The sequence below is a fragment of the Impatiens glandulifera genome, chromosome 5 (genome assembly GCF_907164915.1).
Source record: "Impatiens glandulifera chromosome 5, dImpGla2.1, whole genome shotgun sequence".
In the NCBI taxonomy this organism is placed as follows: Eukaryota; Viridiplantae; Streptophyta; class Magnoliopsida; order Ericales; family Balsaminaceae; genus Impatiens; species Impatiens glandulifera.
In genome coordinates, this window is record NC_061866.1 from 7,483,402 (window position 1) to 7,504,619 (window position 21,218).

The 21,218-nt window shown below is 33.7% G+C and overlaps 2 protein-coding genes across 3 annotated transcripts; both read left to right on the top strand.

Moving 5' to 3' along the window:
* Positions 1-182: 182 nt before the first annotated feature.
* LOC124937540 lies at positions 183-15,736 on the top strand. 2 transcript variants are annotated; one of them, XM_047477817.1, is made up of 27 exons: positions 183-464; positions 2,193-2,352; positions 2,592-2,684; positions 2,748-2,874; positions 3,111-3,279; positions 4,077-4,251; positions 4,994-5,116; positions 5,202-5,717; positions 6,246-6,863; positions 7,687-7,755; positions 8,567-8,683; positions 8,759-9,004; positions 10,002-10,049; positions 10,126-10,248; positions 10,757-10,918; positions 11,004-11,066; positions 11,158-11,265; positions 11,555-11,638; positions 11,714-11,761; positions 11,949-12,023; positions 13,119-13,211; positions 13,293-13,373; positions 13,460-13,531; positions 14,728-14,772; positions 14,867-14,950; positions 15,172-15,275; positions 15,372-15,736. In XM_047477817.1, the coding sequence occupies exons 1-27, from the start codon at positions 262-264 to the stop codon at positions 15,520-15,522; spliced, it is 3,957 nt and encodes a 1,318-aa protein (XP_047333773.1). In that variant the 5' UTR covers positions 183-261; the 3' UTR covers positions 15,523-15,736. The 2 variants fall into 2 exon arrangements, with proteins under 2 accessions (XP_047333773.1, XP_047333774.1); XM_047477818.1 differs by having other exon boundaries at positions 6,249-6,863.
* Positions 15,737-16,738: 1,002 nt separating this feature from the next.
* Positions 16,739-19,821, top strand: LOC124938499 (dnaJ homolog subfamily B member 13-like). Its single transcript, XM_047478940.1, has 3 exons — positions 16,739-17,099; positions 17,257-17,678; positions 19,371-19,821. The coding sequence occupies exons 1-3, from the start codon at positions 16,935-16,937 to the stop codon at positions 19,807-19,809; spliced, it is 1,026 nt and encodes a 341-aa protein (XP_047334896.1). The 5' UTR covers positions 16,739-16,934; the 3' UTR covers positions 19,810-19,821.
* The last annotated feature ends 1,397 nt before the right edge of the window (positions 19,822-21,218 follow it).

The following is a 21,218-nucleotide window of genomic DNA, read 5'->3' on the forward strand; positions in this document are numbered from 1 at the left end:
TGAATTAATTCTGAAAACTTAAGGATATATTATTTAAGAATGTTAAATTAAAGATAAAATAATAATATTATAAAATAGATTGGGGTATAATTTTTATTAATTAATTAAAATTACTGAAAATAAAAATTGTGTTAGAAATGACATCCGCCGTCGTATATATGTTCCTAGTTTCTTCTCCATGTCTGTGTTTGGGTGCAAAACCTCACATTTTACAATCGACGGATTCAATAAGTTAGGTTTTTGATTTGGGTTTTTGAAATCATGGCGATAAGGTCAAGGGAGAGGATTGCAAGTCTCATAAACTCGGTTAAGTACGCCATGCACATTCCTGTGAAGCTTGAACTTTTGCGCCAACTGGAGAATGAATTGTCGGATGCTGACTCTGTTCTACTCTCTGACTTTCTTCCTTCTATCCTCCAGCTCCAATCTGACCCTTTCAGTCCTGTTCGGAGGTCAATTACAGAGTAAGCTTCAATATTTACTAAAATGCACTTTGTACGATTTAAATAGTGAGCAAGAAGAAGTCCATGATAATCTTGATCTTGATGTTTGTTTATGAGCATAATTTATTTGTCTGCAGTTTCATTCTTTCAATGAATCAATCTTGATTACATTTTTGCTTTATATAGAATGAGATAGTGTGATGCAACTGCATACCTGATCAACAAGTTAGTTATTAACACAAGACCAATAATAACCATACATCAAGAATATAGAAAGGAGTGCGAAAGTGAGAAGAATAGGGTTGAGACTTCAAGAGGTAGAATAGAGGAGGGAAATACAGTGATTACATCAATAGCTAAGCATTGTGTATTGAAGGATGCTTCTTATAGAGGGATATCTTCTCAGTCTCTCTTTTGGATGTTATATACATCATCCAAGGTTTTATTTAATTACAACTTTCCTATTTCAATTTACTTGCCACCCGGTGGTCTTGTTGCTCGCTTAACTGTCACGTGTTTCCCCACATTCCACCTCCTCTAAAAACCTCCTAATTTGTAAAGAACAAGGTCCTTTATGTTGAAATTGGGCTACAAACTCTGGAAATGTAGAACCAAAAATGTCCAATCCTCACATGTAGCGTATTCTATCTGTGATTGAACCCACTGCACAAGAACTTGAACCACCGCTTTCCCTTGGCTTCACACCATTCTTTGTTGCAATACAAAATTGACCCTTTATTAGATACTGCAGTAAGTTGAATGTGTACCGCTTGAGCTTGCCCTACATTTGGTCTTAGTGGGGACACATGAAATATGGGAAGTATTTTGCTTCCCTCTCATAATTGTAGTTTGTAAGCGACCTCTCCAATTCTTTTTAGTATCTTGAAAAAACCATAGTATTTTGTTGTGAGATTCAAATTCTTCCTCACAGCCATTGTCACCTCTCGATGTGGGTGTTATTTGAGGAACACTCAATCACCTATTTCGAACTCTCTTTCCAGATTCTTGATCGATCTATGAACTGTTTCATACGATTCTGGGCCATAGACATGTTATCCTTCCAAACTTTCAACATCATTGTTCTTTGTAACAAGAAGTCTTCCACAACACCAACATTCCTTAATTTCCAAATGGTAGGTGGTGTTATATCACCAAATGACTAATGCCGATCATCTTTTTTAGAACCTTGGTTTCTCCCCACACATGCATCTTAATATGACTAACACATTGATTCAACTTATCTGTCTTGACTCATGACGGTTTGAACCTCTGATATCTTGAGCAATTGTTGCCAAAATTGACTTGTAAACACGCCATCCCTATCAATAATGAACATATAGAATAAGAGAATATGAGATAATTATCACCTATGTTAACAATTGGTTAATCAATCAATATTTATCTCCAACACCAAAATAGGAGTGTTGATAATCTTCTGGTAATCATGCCTAATATCTTTCAATCTGTTATTTTGCTGTTGTGGTTGCTGATGTGGTATTACATTTATGATAGCATGGCCTCAAAACAATAATTTTATGCTAGTTAGACATGCCCGCAAACGAGTAATAGCCTGGCTAAAGGATTTGAACTTGTAAATGGCTTATGAGTTCCTTAACCATTTCTTACTGGCATGGAATTCCAATTGTAATTCCGTACCTCACTTTCTGTAGGCTAAAGGATTCTGAACTTGTCACATTTTTATCTGAATGGAGTATGATTATGCTGTTTATTCTATTGTTTCCAATGTAGGATGGTTGGTAATATTGGACAGAAGCATACAGAATACACTGATGAAGTTGTAGATGTTTTGCTAACTGCCATTGGTGATGACACGCCTGCTGTGGTTCGGAAAGCCATTACTTGCGGAACTATTCTGTTCCGTACCATCCTTTGGAAAATTGCTATTCAGGTAGGTTGGCTATTGAGCTTATAGGTGATTTATCCTCTTCAAATTCCAAATTAATTTGCACGGATTGAACAAATAACTTCTGTAATAGTCTTCTGCTTTCAGTATCCAATTCATTGGTTGGTTGTGCATCCCTGCTCTAACAAAATTAAGTTATCAGTTTAGAACTTTATAGTTGTTAGACTTAATGTGAGAAATATCATTTCTAACATTTTCTTTTGCATAAACATTTTAATACACAGGGCTTGCACTCGGGTGAATTGGATGATTCAATTGCATCATCATGGACACGGGTTCTAAAGTTGAGAGATGAGATAAATTCAATAGTATTCCAGGTAAATGGTGAGGTATGAGAGCCATTAATAAGAATTCGTGCATCATCTGATTTTTTTTCACAGCTTGATTACAAGCCAGGATGTGATGGAGTTAAATTGCTGGCCGTCAAGTTTATTGAAGCAGTTGTTCTCCTTTATACACCTGATCCCAGTGGACCATCAGAGCCACCTCCACATAAATCCTCTGTAGGTAAGGCCACTTTGATCTGAATCTGGCTTTGAAATTTTAAACTTTGTTCTAGTAAAGTTATGATTTCAAATTGATTTTCTATACCCATTGTTGTTGTCTCTCATGCACCTATTCTTTCTGAAAAGTAGTGCTATATATGAGCCCAATTATCTTGATACATTTTTCCCTTGTACTAACTTCGGAAGAAAATTCTATTGTCAATTTTTTATGCAAATCTTGCCCATTCATTTTAACAGAAGAATTCCCAGAGTTCAACATTTCTTGGCTTCGTGGAGGTCATCCAATACTAAAAGTTGGAGATTTATCTGTTGAGGCTGGTAGAAGTTTGGGTCAACTACTGGATCTGCTCAGGATGCCAACTGTTAAATCACTTGGTCACTCAATGGTCATTGTTCTTATTAACAGGTATTTGTTCTTTGCTTTTTTTTATTGGCAAGTAGTACTCGTGATTTGAACACTTAAAATTAAAATTGAACACTTCCCTCATTAGAAAATGTGGTTGACATGCTATTTCCTCATGTGTAATTTGTATCATCTATTTACTTTATGTGCCACAAATGGTTAGACTTAGGTGGTGTTTGATTTCGCAACTAGTATGTAAGAGGTTCCAAAAGTAACTTTAACCCCTCAAAATTAATCAAATTATGTCACTATAAGGGTAAGATAATCTGTAATAACATTTTCGACATTAGTTTTCACAGTTTATCAAATCAACTTATATATAAGTACTTCAAATTTGATATTTTCATTTGGTTTATTCAACATTTATGTTGGAGACACTTAATTCATTTGACACTTAAAATTTAGTATTCAACATTCAGCACTTAATTTTCAGTTTTATCATATGCACCCTTAGTTGAGTTGCAACATATGTAAAACAAATCCTTAAAATCTAATGAAAACATAATTTTTTTAGTTGGCAGAATAATTAAGTTTCAAGCTTTATTATATTATTGGTTTTATTTGTTTTGCTTGCACTTTGATGCTTCCACTTCTTAAATGTATCGTTGGTAGGTATAGTTATTATGCTTTATAGAAAATTAATTATCACATTCTATTTTCGTCCCTTCCCCAAGATATTTCCTAGTTTGATTACCCTATTATCAGTATGATAGAATCAACTGAGGTTTCTATAATTGGCCGGCACTAACAAATATATATATTCTTTCCCATTTAACTTATTTCTAATGTTTCCTTACCAGCCTTTCTGGAATTGCAATGAAAAGACCTGCCTTTTTTGGTCGGATTTTGCCCGTCTTACTTGACCTGGATCCTTCAACTGCTGTTATCAAGGGATTGAGTGTTAATGCAGAGCATCTTGCTTTGAGAAATGCCTTTATTTCCTGCTTGGAATGTACACATCCTGGAGCTATGCCGGTATTTGTCTTTCATCTTAAACCTTTAGTGCAACTTCTCAAGGTTTCTCATTCATTGTGGCTTTGGGGACAAACCTTGGTGGGATGGAAATGGGTGATCCATTATGACTTATGACATGCATTAAAATCCTACAAGCAGCCTTCTTTCTAGGCAAGGTTTAGGACTTGTTTGATCTTGGGTTATTTGAATTACTAAGTGGTTTCCAAATAATCTTATTCGATGTAGGTTCTTAAAAATAAGGTTATTTGGGTAAAGAGACTTAGGGGTATACATATATAATGAATTAACTAATTTTTTTTAAGGAGTTAGAGGGTATTTTGGTTGTTAATTTGAATGATGAGTAGATTGTCGATGGATAGCAGTTTTTTTAAATTAATCTCAAGTAACCCACATCAAACAAGGCCTTAGACTTGTAGAGCATTAGTTCCAGTATTCTGGGATCCTCATGTACTTAGTTGGTTAATACCTACTCAGATGATGGTTAGTTGTCCTAATGCATTTATTTGTTTACTTTTACCTGTACAAGAACTTTTCCTTCTATCTTCTGTACTAGAATATTCAGTTATTGAAATTTCTCTCTATCCTGTATTTCTATTCCGATACGATTATGGTAATTTGTCTCAAGTTTGTTGTGGATTGTGTATTTCACAAATTTTAGCATCGTCAAATATGGTATGTAGTAGGGATTTATATTTTCCTGCTGTAGATGTTGATATTTTTACTCTGAATCTTTCATTTGCAGTGGCGAAATCGCTTAGTGGAAGCATTAAGAACCAAATCTGAGGGCTTGGCAGAAGAAGCCATTGACCCTGCCTATCAAACCAATGGAAGTGCTATAGCTAAGGAAGATCCTGCTACTGTCCAGGTATACAGATGGGGTTATATTTCTGCTTTTTTTTTCTGCATGAGTAACTTGTGAGAGCATTGAAAACCCCTTGATCATTTTGTAGGAGGATAAGCGGTCACTTGAAGAACGTGACGACTTGCATGGTAGCAGTGGAAGAAAAAGACCGCATGATACTGTAGAAGATGGCGATGGGTCTGTGAAACGTATAAGATCAACACCTGTCTTAACGGAAGAAACAACCCAAAATTTCAATAAGAGTCAAAATGGTGCTTCCAGTGGAGTGTCATCTAAAATAGTCAAAGATAATGGACATGTTCAGAAACTTGTTACCATGTTTAGTTTATTAGCCGCACAGGGTGAAGAAACAGCCGGAACAATAGAGATCTTAGCTTCTAGCATATCTACTGACTTGCTTGCAGAGGTGATTATGTCTAATATGACGAACCTCCCTGCTGTCCGTCCCAAGGTAGAAGCAGATGATGGGTTGTCGTCCCGACCAAATGTTGACGCTGAATTCAAAAAACTATATTCTTTTTTGTTGTCCTTGCTTACATTACCCAGTGAGTCTCAACCAATGGATTGTGGTCCGGATGTGCAAAGAGTTTCATCTGATATTCAGGTAGGTGATTTTATTCTTTAACGAGCCTATTTAGAAACTAGTATTTTGTCATAATCTTTGTCACAATCACAATCTTATCGAAAATTGTAAGAAGTGATCTTTTACTTTTTCCTTTCTCGTTTTGTATAAAATTTTCTGGATATGTTTAGATTATTTTTGGATCATGATCCAGATTATAGTGTGGTTTTTCTTGCTTCATACCATGATCCGAATTATAGTGTAATTATTTTTGTTGCATTTGGTGTAGAGATTTTTTCCTCTTTTGATCACAATGAGATTAGTTTTTAGATCATTCTGATTTTTGGCCAACATAACAAATGTAGACATGATCAATATGAAATCTTTTGATAGCAAAACAAAATGTCTCGCCTGATATTTAGCTTTCAACTTCATTTGTTGCCAGTAGACTTGCTAAGTTCATCTATTTTTCCATGTGTACTCCAATTGTTTTATTACTTGATATTGGTCATAATTCTCTGGAGATACCTCCAGCATATGAACACTGACTGAAGTTCTCCGTGCTTGCAGAAGGTTGATGATGATGATCACAAATTGGCCAGTCTTACCCCGTGCAGTAAAGTACTCCCTGGGGTATGTCATGGAACAGATCAAACATTTATATCCTCCACAGAAATGTCTGTTACTTGTCCTGTCTCAGCTCCTTCAACTTCAGGTGTTGGTCTTTCAACTATGCCTTTTCAAGTACCCGATGTTGGGAATCTAATGAGTGAGATACCTGGACTGGATTCTGTTGTTCATGATTCTGTTGTTCATCACACCCCTGAATTGCCTAAAACACTGACTATTCCCTCATTTCCGCCATCTGAGCTTGAAGATCAAAATCAACCGCAATCGTCTTCTTTGGGGTTGGCATCAGTTGAATTTCTGGCATCGATATCAACTGACAGATCTGAGGAACTGACAAATGACGTAAATGGCATCAACGGTTCAACAGCGTCTTCAGTTAGCTTACCTGTACAATTTGTTCTGCCCAAGATGTCTGCACCTGTCATCAGCATAACTGATGAAGAGAGAGATCATTTACAGAAGTTGGCTTTTATGCGAATTATCGAGGCTTACAAACAAATCTCCTTTGCTGGAGGTTCAGAAGCACGGTTTTCTCTACTTGTCTATCTAGGAGTTGAGGTATGTTAACAGATTTTCCGTCCTTTTGGCATTTTGGTCTTGTAGGGGACTGTTTTAAATTAACTTCTGCGGTTCTGCCCCTTTGGGCGATGGATCTTCTCTGCAATTTCTTTGTCATTTGTAGTTTGTACTGTTTTGATAGGAGGAAGTTGTCATGCACTACACTACAACACTGAGCTTGTTTGATGTAGGTTTATATTTTGTTGAAGGGAACCATTTTTTTGGATCTTGTTTGATGAACAAGTGGATTTGAGGTTTATTTGGGTTAAATGACTAAAATCCTTTGTATTTAATATTTTATAAAAAAAAAATAAAGTTAAGGTATTTTAGAATTTTAGTTTATGATTTGAACGATTTGATTGAAGAAGTGATTGATGATGGGATAAGGGCTATTTGGATTGTATCCAAATAACTCTTCATTAAACAAGGCCTAAGAATCCAAACAACTTTACTATTTGACTAATTATCTAGTATCTGCTCTACTACATTTCAGTCTTGGCATCACAATCCGCTTATTCTGTTACTGATTGTTGAGGATCCTTCTAAGAAACAAATTCTGCTTAGGAAACTGATTTCAAAACTCAATTTGGTTGAGTTCTTTTCTGTACAATAAATGAATTTTGTTCTGTGCTTGGATGGGTAAATGTTTGTTTGTCTTTTTTGTGTGCTAAAGACTTGCTATAGCTCATTCAAAAAAGATATGCCTGTTCATATTTGTGGGAATCCTCCTGCTTGCTACTAGCTGCGCAGTACATGTTTTGTGTTATCTTTTAATGTTATACCCTTAATTGCTAATATTGGTCCAATACTGATTACAATGCAGTTTAAAAATGAACTGGATCCTTGGAAGCTTCTTCAAGAACATATTTTGTCAGATTATGTTAATCATGAGGTAAGAAAAGAAGTTTGGTCTATTTACAGATATTCCTTTACCTTGTTGATTGGTTCTGGAAAATTATGCTTCTTTTTTACTGCTTAGTGTCTGGTAGTTCTGATAACTTGAAAGTTGGTTAAGACTAAGGTAGATCGATCATACATCATGTTTTATTATTAGAAGTATGTCTTAGCATTGGATCCCACCTGTGAACTTAAAATTCACTACTACTTTTTCTTGGAAGATATCTTATTTCAAACTGGATTATTTTTATTATCCAAGGTCATACTATGTCCAAGTACTTTCAACTATATATCATACAATGCGGAAGTTTTGTGTCAGTCGTAGTTACTACTTCCAAGTAAATTTTGCTTCATTCTTTGGTTTCTGGAAACCTCATTTCATGTGGAAATTTGAAAGGCCAAGTGTGTGTTGAAGGCTTTATGATATCTAAAGTTTCAAATGTAGACAAGGGTGAGTCAAGTTGGCTACCAATTCAAGAATTGTTGGTTGTTGACTACAACTGGTCATTAGAAATAATCTATTGATTGTTTTTATTTCCACCTCGTTTTTTGTTTTATTTTCTTTCTGTTTGTCTCCATTGGTTCATGCTAAATTTGAAGAAAGTGTATTTTATTGAATAGGGTAGCACCCTTTATATACAAATGTTTATAAGATATCCTAGGATCACTCTAATTTCTATTATCATGGGATATATAACAATCAATATATCCTAACTCTAATTTCTATTATCATTGGTTCATGCTCTTTGGTTCTTTATTTATTGAGGGTAGTCTGACAATATGTAATGTCTTTTGAATGTATTCAGGGACATGAGTTTACAGTGCGCGTACTCTATAGGTTATATGGTGAAGCAGAAGCAGAACAAGACTTCTTTTGTTCAACCAATGCTACATCTGTGTATGCGACTTTTCTTCTGACTGTGGTGTGCACCGTTTCCCTATTTTCAGATTTTTCTTTACTGAAGGAGATCCGCTGCTGAAAAAATCATTTTCTGCAGGCAGAAACACTTCGAGATTCTTTTCCTGCTTCTGACAAGTCTTTAAGCAAACTTCTTTGTGAAGCTCCTCATCTACCTGTGTCCATTTTCAAACTATTGGAATGTTTGTGTTGCCCTGAAAGTATTAATAAGGATGAGAAAGAAGTACTTGGAGGGGACCGAGTTACTCAAGGTCTGAGTCTTGTATGGAGCCTTATTTTGTTGAGGCCGCCTATTCGTGATGGATGCTTAAAAATCGTTTTACAGGTTTGTTCTTTATTATAATCTGTATAGTTATGAAAACTGTTAAAGAGTATCTAGTTTAATTAGATGAATATTTGGATTAGTGGATAAATTTGGGTATACAATTCAGTTCTTGAAGGTCATTCAACTTTTTATGGTATGTTATTGGGCTGTTTTGGAATACCATTTTTTCATGTCGATCCTAATCCGAAAGCATTCATTTGTTATGTTTGCCAAAAATCACAGTAAACTAGAAAATTATCTGATCATGATTCAGAAAAAATAAAATCTCTATAAATGAAACAACTACACTATAATTTGGATCACGTTGTAGAAATAATTTGTATTCCCCAAAGGAAGCAAAAAAAATTACATTATTAGGATTGGATCACAGAAATAGAATTTTAAACAAAATAACTTTGATTCAACCATCTCTTCTTTTTCTTTTCTTTTTTCATTCAACCATCTATTTCTCAACTTAACTCGCCTGCTTTATTGAAAAAAGATCTTATACCAAACTAGAAAATCACTTTCAATTTTAACTTTGCCTATTTTCCAATGGGATTGTGATTGTGACAACACAAAATACAAGTTTCCAAAGAGGCAATTGTTTACATATTAACATTTTAGTGCCTTGCACTTTTGGTCATTTTCTTTTTAGCAGGGAAATATGTAAAGCCGATACTCTCATAACTACATGAGAATTCAAGAGAGAAGATCAGTGATAAAATGGAACACATGAGATGTTCACCTTATACAGATTTTTATTCATTGTTAGAAGTCAATGGATCTTTTTCTTCCTTTTAAAAAATCTTCTCTGTTCCAATTCTTATATGGATTCAAATATTCATCAGTGTAGTTTGTTTTGCAAATTTAGTAATTATGTTATGTATGTAGTATGGCTAGCCATTCAAGGATTTGTCAAATGAGTGGTTTTAGGTACAATATGTATTCTTTTAAAGTTTATTTAAGTACTTCATCTGATTACCTAAATTGTATTTGTTAATTGTCCTGGAAAAAGAGTGCAGTTCATCATTTGGAGGAAGTGAGGATGAAGGCAATACGTTTGGTATGATACTTTGATCTCCACTTGTTTCAGTATGATTTCTTGTGGAAATGAACTTTTAATGCTTCTGCCCTTACAGGTAGCAAACAAGCTTTTTCCTTTAGCATCAATTGCTCAACAAATTGAGGATTTTGCCAAGGACAAGTTGCACTCAGTGAGCATTGTTCATGCCACAGAAACTGTAGATGCGGAGATGTCTGAGGTATGTTGATATTGAAACCTAACTATGTCAAGAAACTTAGTGAAATATACATCGAGAATTGAGAAAATTGTATAGATATCCTTGTTTTCTTTAATGCTGACTTCAATATCAGTTTCACCTAGTTGTTGCAGAAATAAATTTCATCATTTTGTCTGTTCTTATATTGTTGCAATCCACTGAATGAACTCCATGGTATATGCTCTAGAAGCTAGATCAAGATCAATTCCAAAACTGAAAGTTACAATGCCTTGAAACTTACTGGCATGTACACATTCAATCTGATGTGTGTGGTTAAGGTTTCAGGTTCATTTGGAAACACTTTTGATTCTGCATCTGAATCCCGTTACTTTGATCCTTATTCTTATAATTACTGATGGTCGAGAAGTTATATCTTCTTACGCGATCCTAACCTTGCATTATGCAGGATTCTCACATTTTTTTCTTGGACTTTTACACTTAGGCATGGATTGTTAAAATAATCTGTTAAGATTTTACCTCTTTCATACAGGACTCCAGTTTAGAAAAACCTCAAGAAGAGCAATCAAGCATTGGTGCAATTTCCAAAACTGTCCCTTTGGATGCACACCAATCAAACATTTCTGATAACTCACCATCTTCATTAACAGAGGCTCAGCGTTGCATGTCGCTCTATTTTGCATTGTGTACAAAGGTATTCATTAGTATTGGCAATTGACACCTACCTCGGTCAACACAAAATTCTGTTTGTCTATAATCTCTCACTTATGTTTTAACAGAGGCACGCTCTTCTCCGTGAGATATTTGTCGTCTACAAAGATTCACCAAATGCAGTGAAGGAGGTCTGGCTAATTTGCATCATATTGTTGTTTTATTACCTATTGGAATCATACCCTTTTTTCCTTATCCCTTCTAAAAAGCTGCATCATGCAGGCTGCTAGTCATCAAATACCAATTCTAGTTCGTACAATGGGTTTATCGTCAGAGCTTCTTGAAATAATTTCTGATCCTCCTAGTGGAAGTGAAAAGCTTTTGATACAGGTTAGCTTAGATACCTTATTTTACTACTGATTTCTTGTACTGTTTGAAAACAACATCCTAGAGCTTATTTGATGTCGTAACCCACTACTCAATCTACCATTACATCATTCAAATTATCAACCAAAATACTAAATTACCCTTCATTTTTTATAACATTTAAAGATATTAAATAATGACATTTTAGTCATTTTTACCCAAATAAAAACAAGGTTATTTTGGAAATAAACAGTTGATTATTCAAATAATCCCAGATCAATCAAGGTCCTAATTTTGTTATGAGATTGAACAGGTTTTGCAGACACTGACTGATGCGACCACACCTTCTCCAGAGTTGATATCTACCATCATAAATTTGTATAGTACAAAACTCAAGGTATTTGCCTAAGAGTTTCTAATGAATTAAATATGCAGTCTGATGCTGTTGTTAACTTGGAATAATCACACGCAGGATGTGGAGATTCTAATTCCTATATTACCATATTTGCCAAAAAAAGAGGTTCCTTTCCAACTGAATTATGTAACAACTTTTGTACTATAATTTTTCTTTTTTGTGAAGAGAGCCTTATTATGCAGTTCTATATATTTTTGGATGTTTGTTTTACTATTGAAGACATTAACTACTCTGACATAACTCTTCATTCTTTTTTGCGGCGATTGTTCTCTGTTGTTTGTTTCGTTATCAGGTTTTGCAGATTTTCCCACGTCTTCTTCTTCTTCCATTGGACAAGTTCCAGGCAGCAATTTCTCGTGTTTTGCAGGTGTTCTTCCTCTACACTTTTGTCAGATGTTGAGATTATTATTATTAACTACTTTCAATGGTTCATTGTCTTTAGCCTAGACTTCACAAAATTTAGTTTGCATTCATAATATGCATTTTTCTTTTCCAAAAAAATAACATAAATATTAAATAGTAAGAAACTTAACCACTAGTGCTAAGAGGTTATTCATGATATACATCTTGACTGTTGCTTTTTCTTTGTCTTACTTGATGGAGATTGAAAGAGATGAATTTCCTGTGTGAATCTGGATAAGTAATCGCCAATAATTTTTTTAATCATTGTCTAATTAGTTCAGTTTCCAGATGTGATCCCATCTGCATCCATATCCAGATGAGAAATCTGATAGAAATGTGTTTCTAAATGAAGTCTGCCCCATTTGTAAACATTTGCAACTTTTGTTTCTGTGTCCAAATCCAGATAACAAAAATCAATCAATCTTACAATTTGTCTCAAACTAAGTTTAGTTTCCAAATATAATATGATCAAAATACGTTTATAGATTCAGAATTTTTGTATCAGGTGTTCCAAATGGGGCCAAAAGTGTCTCTATACACATGTTTTTTTAAGGAACATAAAGGCTCAAGGTCTAAGATATACTCCCTAACTCCAAAATAAATGATTGTTTGTTTAAATGTTTAATATAAAAATAAATGAGTGATTTACAATGTGTATTAAAATGACCATAACGTCATTCCACACTTGTCCGTGTTAGATATAGGATAAATTTTGTGGTGCTAGAACAAAGACGGGTTTAAGGGTGTTATGGGTAAATTACTCTTTCTTATGGTCAACAAATGATAACCTCCAATTATCATTTCTCGATGAAACAAAATATACAGTCAGAATTATCAATTTGAACTTACAGGGATCTAATTTTTCTATTGTTTTGTAATGTAGAACGCCCTTCGCTTTCCTTCATTTATTTCTATCATTAATGAAAAGTTGACTTTTTTCTAACATATATATATCTTACAACCCTTTGCTCTAACCTTCAAGAATTGTTGCATAGGTAGGACTTAGGAGCTATGAGTTCTATATTTTGCATATTCTCATATTACTTGCTTCTTTGTATAGGCATCTAATTCCAGTCAAGCCCCAACCCCGGCTGAATTGTTGATAGCAATCCACGGAATTGATCCAGACAGAGATGGAATTCCATTAAAAAAGGCATATTTCTTTCTTTATATTCCTTTTTTTTTTTTTGCATTAGACAATGAAGATTGATTAAGAGGATACATATTTGAGCAGGTTACTGATGCATGCAACTTTTGCTTTGAGCAACGTGAAGTATTCACACAACAGGTTCTCGCAAAGGTCTTAAATCAACTGGTTAGTGGAATAACTCTTTGATGATTTCTCATCTACTTGCACTTGTTGGGTATTTGAAGTCATGGATGATCAATTTTTTTATGCAGGTTGAGCAAATTCCTCTTCCGATGTTATTCATGCGAACTGTCTTACAAGCTATTGGTGTTTTTCCCGCGTTGGTAAGAACTCACAAGTCAGTCTCTTGTGTATACGTTTCTTTTAGATATAACTGTGATTATGACCATCAACTGGATAATGTTTTGGAAATTTTGAAAGGGTAGTTTTGTGCCTTTGAGTAAAACATAGACTAAAAAGTTTATAATTGCTAGCCAAACCTTTCACATCTGATAGGGCTGTTTTGTTATCAACCTTTTTTATGCTGATCATGATTTGAAAAATCTACATTTATACTTTTCAAAAAAAAAAATGATCATCATAAAAAAATATAATATGCCAAACAAAAAAATCACGCTCATTTTAACTTTGGGATTTTCCAATGAGATTGTGACAAAATACTAGTTTCCAAATAGGCTCAAATATGATAATTTTCTTGCATTCATGAGAATGATACTCTTTGATACTTACCTCTACATTCTTCTGTTGCACTTTATCCAAAATTAAAGATATGCTCTCTTTTACTTGTCGATTATCGTTTGATGAGGAAATCAAGCTTTCTAAGTTTGTCAAAGTCCTTCGCGTGACACCATCTCTCCCTCTATATGTATGATTTCCTATGGAAAGGAAATCCCAGCTTCTGTTCGCATGATCTTTATCATTCTATTCTTTAAGGCGACATCTTTTGGTACCCTTGGAAGGATATGTGGAATGCTAAAACTCCTCCCAAGATTTTGTTCTTCGCTTGGGAGGTTTCATGGAAAGTTCTCACTCTTGATATCTCAAAAGGAAGAGAGAATCCAGGTTTCTTCCTTTGCCTCAGCTAAGAAAGGCGGGACTTGCACATGACCTGATTTTTCTAGTTGATAGGGATTTAATCTTATAAAATTTCTACCCTCGGTTCTTCTTTTCCCTTTTTATCTTGTTTCTTTTGCTTGTAAACCATATGAACACACTTTGTGTTCACACAGCATCAGAAGATTTATATTTTCCACATAAGTTAGTGCGGCCTTAACTTTTAAAAGTGGATGAAATAAATATATATATAATATAGTTAAAATGGAATCATGACAATCAAAAAACACAACTGAAAATGAAACCAAAACATATAAAAATGGGGGAAAGGAGGAGTATCATTTTGTTTAATCTGAACACTTCTACTCAATCTCCTTTGTCTTCATAGGTTTATCTTTCCCAGTGCCTTTTTATGTTTAACTTTTTCGATAGTGGGACACTGCTAATAGGTTGTGTATTGCTGCAGATGGACTTCATAATGGAGATTCTTTCTCGTCTCGTAAACAAGCAGGTGAATGTACTCCTTCATTGTATTTCTACAGTGTCTATGTTTCAACATTTCAATGACAATTTTTTTTCCCTTTTCTTCCTGGTATGCTTTACAGATCTGGAAATATCCAAAGTTGTGGGTTGGTTTCTTAAAATGTGCGCAATTAACAAAGCCTCAGTCTTTCAGTGTTCTGCTCCAGGTTTGTTGAACTCTGAATGATAAAATGCTATATCTTAATTTTGTTAGATAGTACTCAGCATTCTGTTTATTTCTGAATCCCTTATTAGCTATTCTTCTTCCCACCTTTTGGTCATTTCTTAATCCCTTGTTATTCTTCTTATTTATGGGTTCTTTTTCCATTTCAACTTTCAACATAAATCAAAACTGAAATTGCTGATTTGAAATTTCAATTTTGTCCAGCTACAACCGCCGCAGCTGGAAATTGCATTGAATAGAATACCAGCTCTTAGAGACCCATTGGTTGCTCATGCTAGCCAACCGCATATAAAAGCTTCACTCCCAAGGTTTCGTCAAAAACTTCGCCAGATTCTTTGCATTATTGTATCTATCTTTTTCTTATTCCTGATCCCGAAATCTGATTGCGATGATTGTTACTTCAGGTCTGTATTAGCAGTTCTCGGGATAGCTTTAGATTCTCAGAATTCAGGTCAGGTACAAACAGTTCAAGCACAAACAGGAGATGCTAGTAATTCTATTAATAATGAGTCTGCCACTGAGCAATCCAAGGAGTCATCAGCGGGCGCTAGCTAGTGACCTTGATAAAACTGAGGTGTGCACATCATATTTGACAAACCAAACGGTCCCTACTAACATTTTGGGTCAGACAAGAGGCTTGCAAAGACAACAAGTCCTGTTCAAACATGTATAGATTGACATGTAGAATGTGCTGCTGTAGTAGCATCTTCATGCTAAAACAATACTGCTACTATTTAGTTTCATGTTTCATTTATGTTGTATTATGATATATCCTCATACTAGAAGTTTTCATTGAGTCTTTAAGTTATATACTATTTATTCATGAAAACTACTGAAATTTAGTGTTTTTAAAGATTTTGGTATTATTCTTATTTGAGATTTTCATTTTTTTTCTTTATAATTTATGAAGGTAATACAATTTCATAATCTTATAATCGAACATGATTGACTTCCATAATTGACAATGAAGGATGCTTATAAGATATTATTTCACTTTAAATGTTAGGGTTAAAGTTAGGACTAGGATGGTGTATTATATAAAAATCGATATCTTATTGGTTTCATTTTAACAGTTTCGGTTAACAATTATTTTTTAGCGATTTAACTGATAATAGTTTAATTATATATTTATATTTTATAATTTATATTAGTTATCTATTATTTAATAAAGTTATTTTTAAATTTTAAATTTTAAATTATAATTTGTAAAATATTATATAAAAAAAATTAATTTATATAACTATTAGTTTAAAAATGGACTATTAAAATATATAATAATAATAATAATACACAATCAAGAATTAAAAAAAAATTATTTAACAAATTTAATACTTAATTTAAAAAAATTAATTTATGATTCCCAGTTAAATCCACTTAATTATTGAAATCGGTTGAACCACTAGTTAAAGTCAACTTTAATTCAAAATAATATTTTGACTAATAATTTATATAAATTTAATTTAAAATATCAAATTATTCTCATAAAAATAAAATGTTAATATTAAAAAAAGAAGGTTTAATACTTTTTTAGCACTTTTACCCATTAATTAAACTTTCACATAATATATTAATTAATAGTCACAAATATATTTTTTATCTATAAAAATACAATTTAAAATCTTTATCTGTTATTTTATTATGTAAGAATTAAAAATATATATATATATATATTCATTTAATTATAAAACAGGGCTTTAGGGCCCAAAACGTATCCGAAGCCCATTAAACCAGTTGAAATCTGACATCAATATTGTCTTTGTCTTTGTCGGAGAGAGAGAGAGAAGATGAGTAGAGGCAAGAACACATAGATAGATCATCATGCGTGAAAGAATGATTAATAATAGTGATTATGAATATAGATCAATCACATAATTAAGAGGGAGATTTGGAAAAAGGGTTTTTGAAAGATTCAAAAGGGTAAGAGAGATTATATTAGATTAGATTAGATTAGATTTAGATAGAGGCGAATGGGGGTGGACTATTACAAGGTTCTTCAGGTGGATCGTAATGCCAAAGATGATGAACTCAAGAAAGCTTATCGGAAGTTAGCAATGAAATGGCACCCCGACAAAAATCCCAACAACAAGAAAGAAGCAGAAGCTAAATTCAAGCAAATCTCCGAAGCATACGATGTATGTGTACTGATGCATCTCTATATATGCTCATATATATATATATATGTATATATAGTTAGAGTTCTATATGCTAAAGTATATCAACAGATCCTTTGTTCTGAATTCTCACTGAAATTGGATCCAAGTACCGACATTTTTCCGTTAAAATCTCCAGGTTTTGAGCGATTCCCAGAAGAGATCAGTTTATGATCAATTTGGTGAAGAGGGTTTGAAGGGACAAGTCCCGCCGCCAGGAGCTGGTGGATTTCCAGGATCATCTGATGGTGGTGGTCCAACATCGTTCCGATTCAATGCTAGAAGTGCTGATGATATATTCCACGAGTTTTTTGGGTTCTCAAATCCATTTGGCATGGCAGATATGGGAAGTACACGGCCAAGCACTTCTGGGTTTCCTAGAGGTGTGTTTGGTGAAGATATGTTCACGTCTTTTAGGGGAGGAGGAGCTGGAGATGGAGGAAATAATGTGATGAGGAAGGGAGCTGCAATTGAACGTACACTTCCATGTAGTTTGGAGGATTTGTATAAGGGAACAACTAAGAAGATGAAGATTTCTAGAGATGTTACTGACAGTAGTGGGTAAGATCATATCATATGCCATTTCCAAACTATTAATCTTAAAATATGCAATTGGTTTCATTTTGGAAATACATGTGGATGTGGATCCAGATGGGATCACATTATGAAAGTGAATTTAGTCAAACATAGATTCGAAATTTTATTGGCGGGTTCTAATCCGTATCCAGATAAATAAACATGAGTTTGCCTGAAATCAAGATCCGATAGTGATTGTAATGTTAAAAGATTTAGTTGAGATTGCAATTGGAAACTGAACTTAGTCGAAACAAAGTTTTATCTAAATAATATACTCCTTGAGTGTAGAGTTTGTTCATTTGATTGACTGAAATCAAAATCTGATAGTGATTGTAATGTTAAAAGATCTAGTTTCCCTTTCAGGTTCAGTTCTTCCAGGTTTAGGATCAACGTGGAAATTAGAGACATGTTGTAAAATGTACCAGATATGTGATGACTTTTTCAATCTGAGTTTTCCACAACTCAACCAACTTTTTAGGATGGGATTCTAGTTGTTGGTCTTTGAACTTGTATTAGAAATTTTAATCTGGGCTCATGCTTAAACATGTGGATTACTTAGGCTTTTGGTTGACTTTATTATACAAGTTCAAACCAAGTTTTAATTTCTCGTAAAAGTGAAAGCAAACTTACTGTGCAGAAAAAAGTTTAATCCCTTATGTGAGCTTTTCTGTGCAAGTTCAAGCCTCAATTTGGATGTTTTGGCCAAACTTTTTATATGAATTCATTCTCTGCAAGGGCATTATGGTAAGAACATAGTACAAAGTTTGTGATACATAAGGTAATTATTATGTAGAAATATACATTTGTATAAAATACTATTCATTTGGAAACATCTTTCTGTTAGATTTCTGGTCCAGTGTGGATTCAAATGGGATATGAACTGTCAAATGGATAATGAGCAATCATCTAATCCTGTCTTATTAGTGACCTTTCTAGAATCTGCATTAACTCAACATCTTCTCTTTTCATATTGTTATCTAATTGGTTTTACAATGATGCCTTCTTTGGTTTATATACAATCCCATCCCCTTCTTCGCTCAGGAATGTTTTCCATGTAATGAACCCTAAATAAAGCAAGGGGATATCATTCTTCCATTTTTTGGTTTGGGACAAATATGGGGTGGATTGAATCTAGGTATCCTTGATATGGGTTATAGAGGTTTACATTTCATGCAACCTGTCAAAATCATGAAACCTGTCTGAAATTAAGAGGCTTATCATTCGATTCCTACTTAATGCACGGGGGGAAGAAACCATTTTGTGCCTAGTGGACCAGATTGTGACTTTTTTTCTTCTTTTTTTTTGTGGCTGGCTTCTCTCTTTGCGGGGTTGGGATGAAAATCCTCCTGAAAATGATGATTCTGGTAGAGCATTTGATTTTGTATAGCAATTCTCTTGATGGAAATTATTAGTTGGTAATTTCTTTGAGTTTTTCCTTGATCTGTGAAGAATTTGGTTTAGCAGCAGTAAAGTGTGTAGATTTTTGAAAAGAAAAAACAGAATTATTAAATAATCTGCTTACATGTTAACTTCCATCTCTTACTTGAGGTCTTAATAAAAACAACCCAAAAAAACTCTCAATTTTGGTTTAGCAGTAGTAAAGTATTTAGTTAGTTTTGTTGTTTTGTGTTTCAACACCTCTTTTGATGTTGGATAATAAATGCTTTGAATGCGTAGGAGACCGTCGACAGTGGAGGAAATTCTTACTATTGAGATAAAACCGGGTTGGAAGAAGGGAACAAAAATAACATTTCCAGAGAAAGGAAACGAACAGAGAGGAGTTATACCGTCAGACCTTGTGTTCATCGTTGATGAGAAGCCTCACAGTTTGTTCAAGAGGGATGGTAATGATTTAGTTCTCACACAGAAGATCTCTCTGGTGGAAGCTCTCACAGGTTATACAGCTCAAGTGACAACCCTTGATGGGCGGAATCTGACTGTTCCTATAAACTCGATCATTAATCCGACCTACGAAGAAGTTGTTAAAGGAGAAGGAATGCCAATTCCGAAGGATTCGTCTAAAAAAGGTAATTTGAGAATTAAATTCAACATCAAGTTCCCTAGCAGACTGACTTCAGAGCAGAAAACTGGAATCAAGAGATTGTTTTCATCTTGAACAAATCCTGTGGAATCATCAATCAGAAAACCAGACATTGTGCTTGTTGTAGGCTGCTTTCTGTTTTTTCATTTATTTATTATTTCAGTTTAGTTTATGTTGTTGCGAGAGAAATTCATGTATGGATTCATGTTGTTATATTTACCATACATTGCTCCCTTGGGGTTGTTTGTTTTCAATATGAAATTACAATATTTTTTTTTGTTATTTTACTTCATTCATCAATAATATCACATTGATAACATTCAACAATATAATATTATTGTCATTCTTATTTAACCAAATATCCATAAGAGATTGAGGTTCTCCTCATCATAAGAAACTCAAGAAAATTATGCCTTTCTCCATAAATTTAAGTGACAAAAGAACCTATAGGTGTACCTTTTCCGAATCCTTTGCGAGGTCTCGAAAAAAAAATATGGTTCTCATCCAAAACATATCACGAACTTTCTCTCGGGTCATGATCTACCATTTGTAAATAACATGAGCACAAGATCACACATGAGTTCAAGGAGCCTTAAATGTCAACGTGAGTGTGAATTTTTTTAGTGAAGCTTTATTGTCTGTATATGAAGTCTTTTCTCTCATTTACTTTTACGATAATTTGAGTTTTAAATCTGGACATTGTCCAAATCTAGTTGTTGATGTCGTTATAATCTGTCAAAAACGTGACTTTACTCTCTATTATTGAAGATTTTGACTTCTTTTTACAATATTTTTTTGTCCATTTCGTTATAATCCCGAATGAAGACTCGAATCAATAAATTCTAACAAAAAAGGATGAATAATGTTTTTATTACGTGAGTTATGAATCTTCACTCCAATATAACTATGTAAAAAGAACAGTTGATCATCAAAATATCACGCAACTCAATGCATCTATTATGACTAATCAATTTATTGATTTTACACCAAAATAGATCAAAAACAGTTTACTTTGTTTCCATAATAACATGTTTATGATTCGTACCAACTTAATTGTCATATAAATGGACAAAGATGTCAGAACATGAACATGTTTGGTGGTTAAACACCATTCTTCCTCTTTTAGAGTTGGTTAGATGTTGGGTTATTTCGGTTTTATTTTTTAGATATTTTTTTAGAAAAGATTTTGATAAACAAAAATAAGTTATTTAGATTCTTAGTTGGTTAAATTATTATAATAAAAAAAGATATATATATTTTTAAATATTCCTAAGAAAACCCCCCTAAAAAACCAAAATCAAACAAAGCTTTGAGGGAATGCCCAGAGTCAATAAAGTCATATATATCCACCTGAATCCATCATAAACAATTGACTGTCTTTCTCGACTATTGTGTAAATAAATTGAATACTCTGCTTTAAAAAATAACTTCAACTTAACTATTTGTATGGGTTGACTTGAAATTTTTTCTATTTTTTTTATATA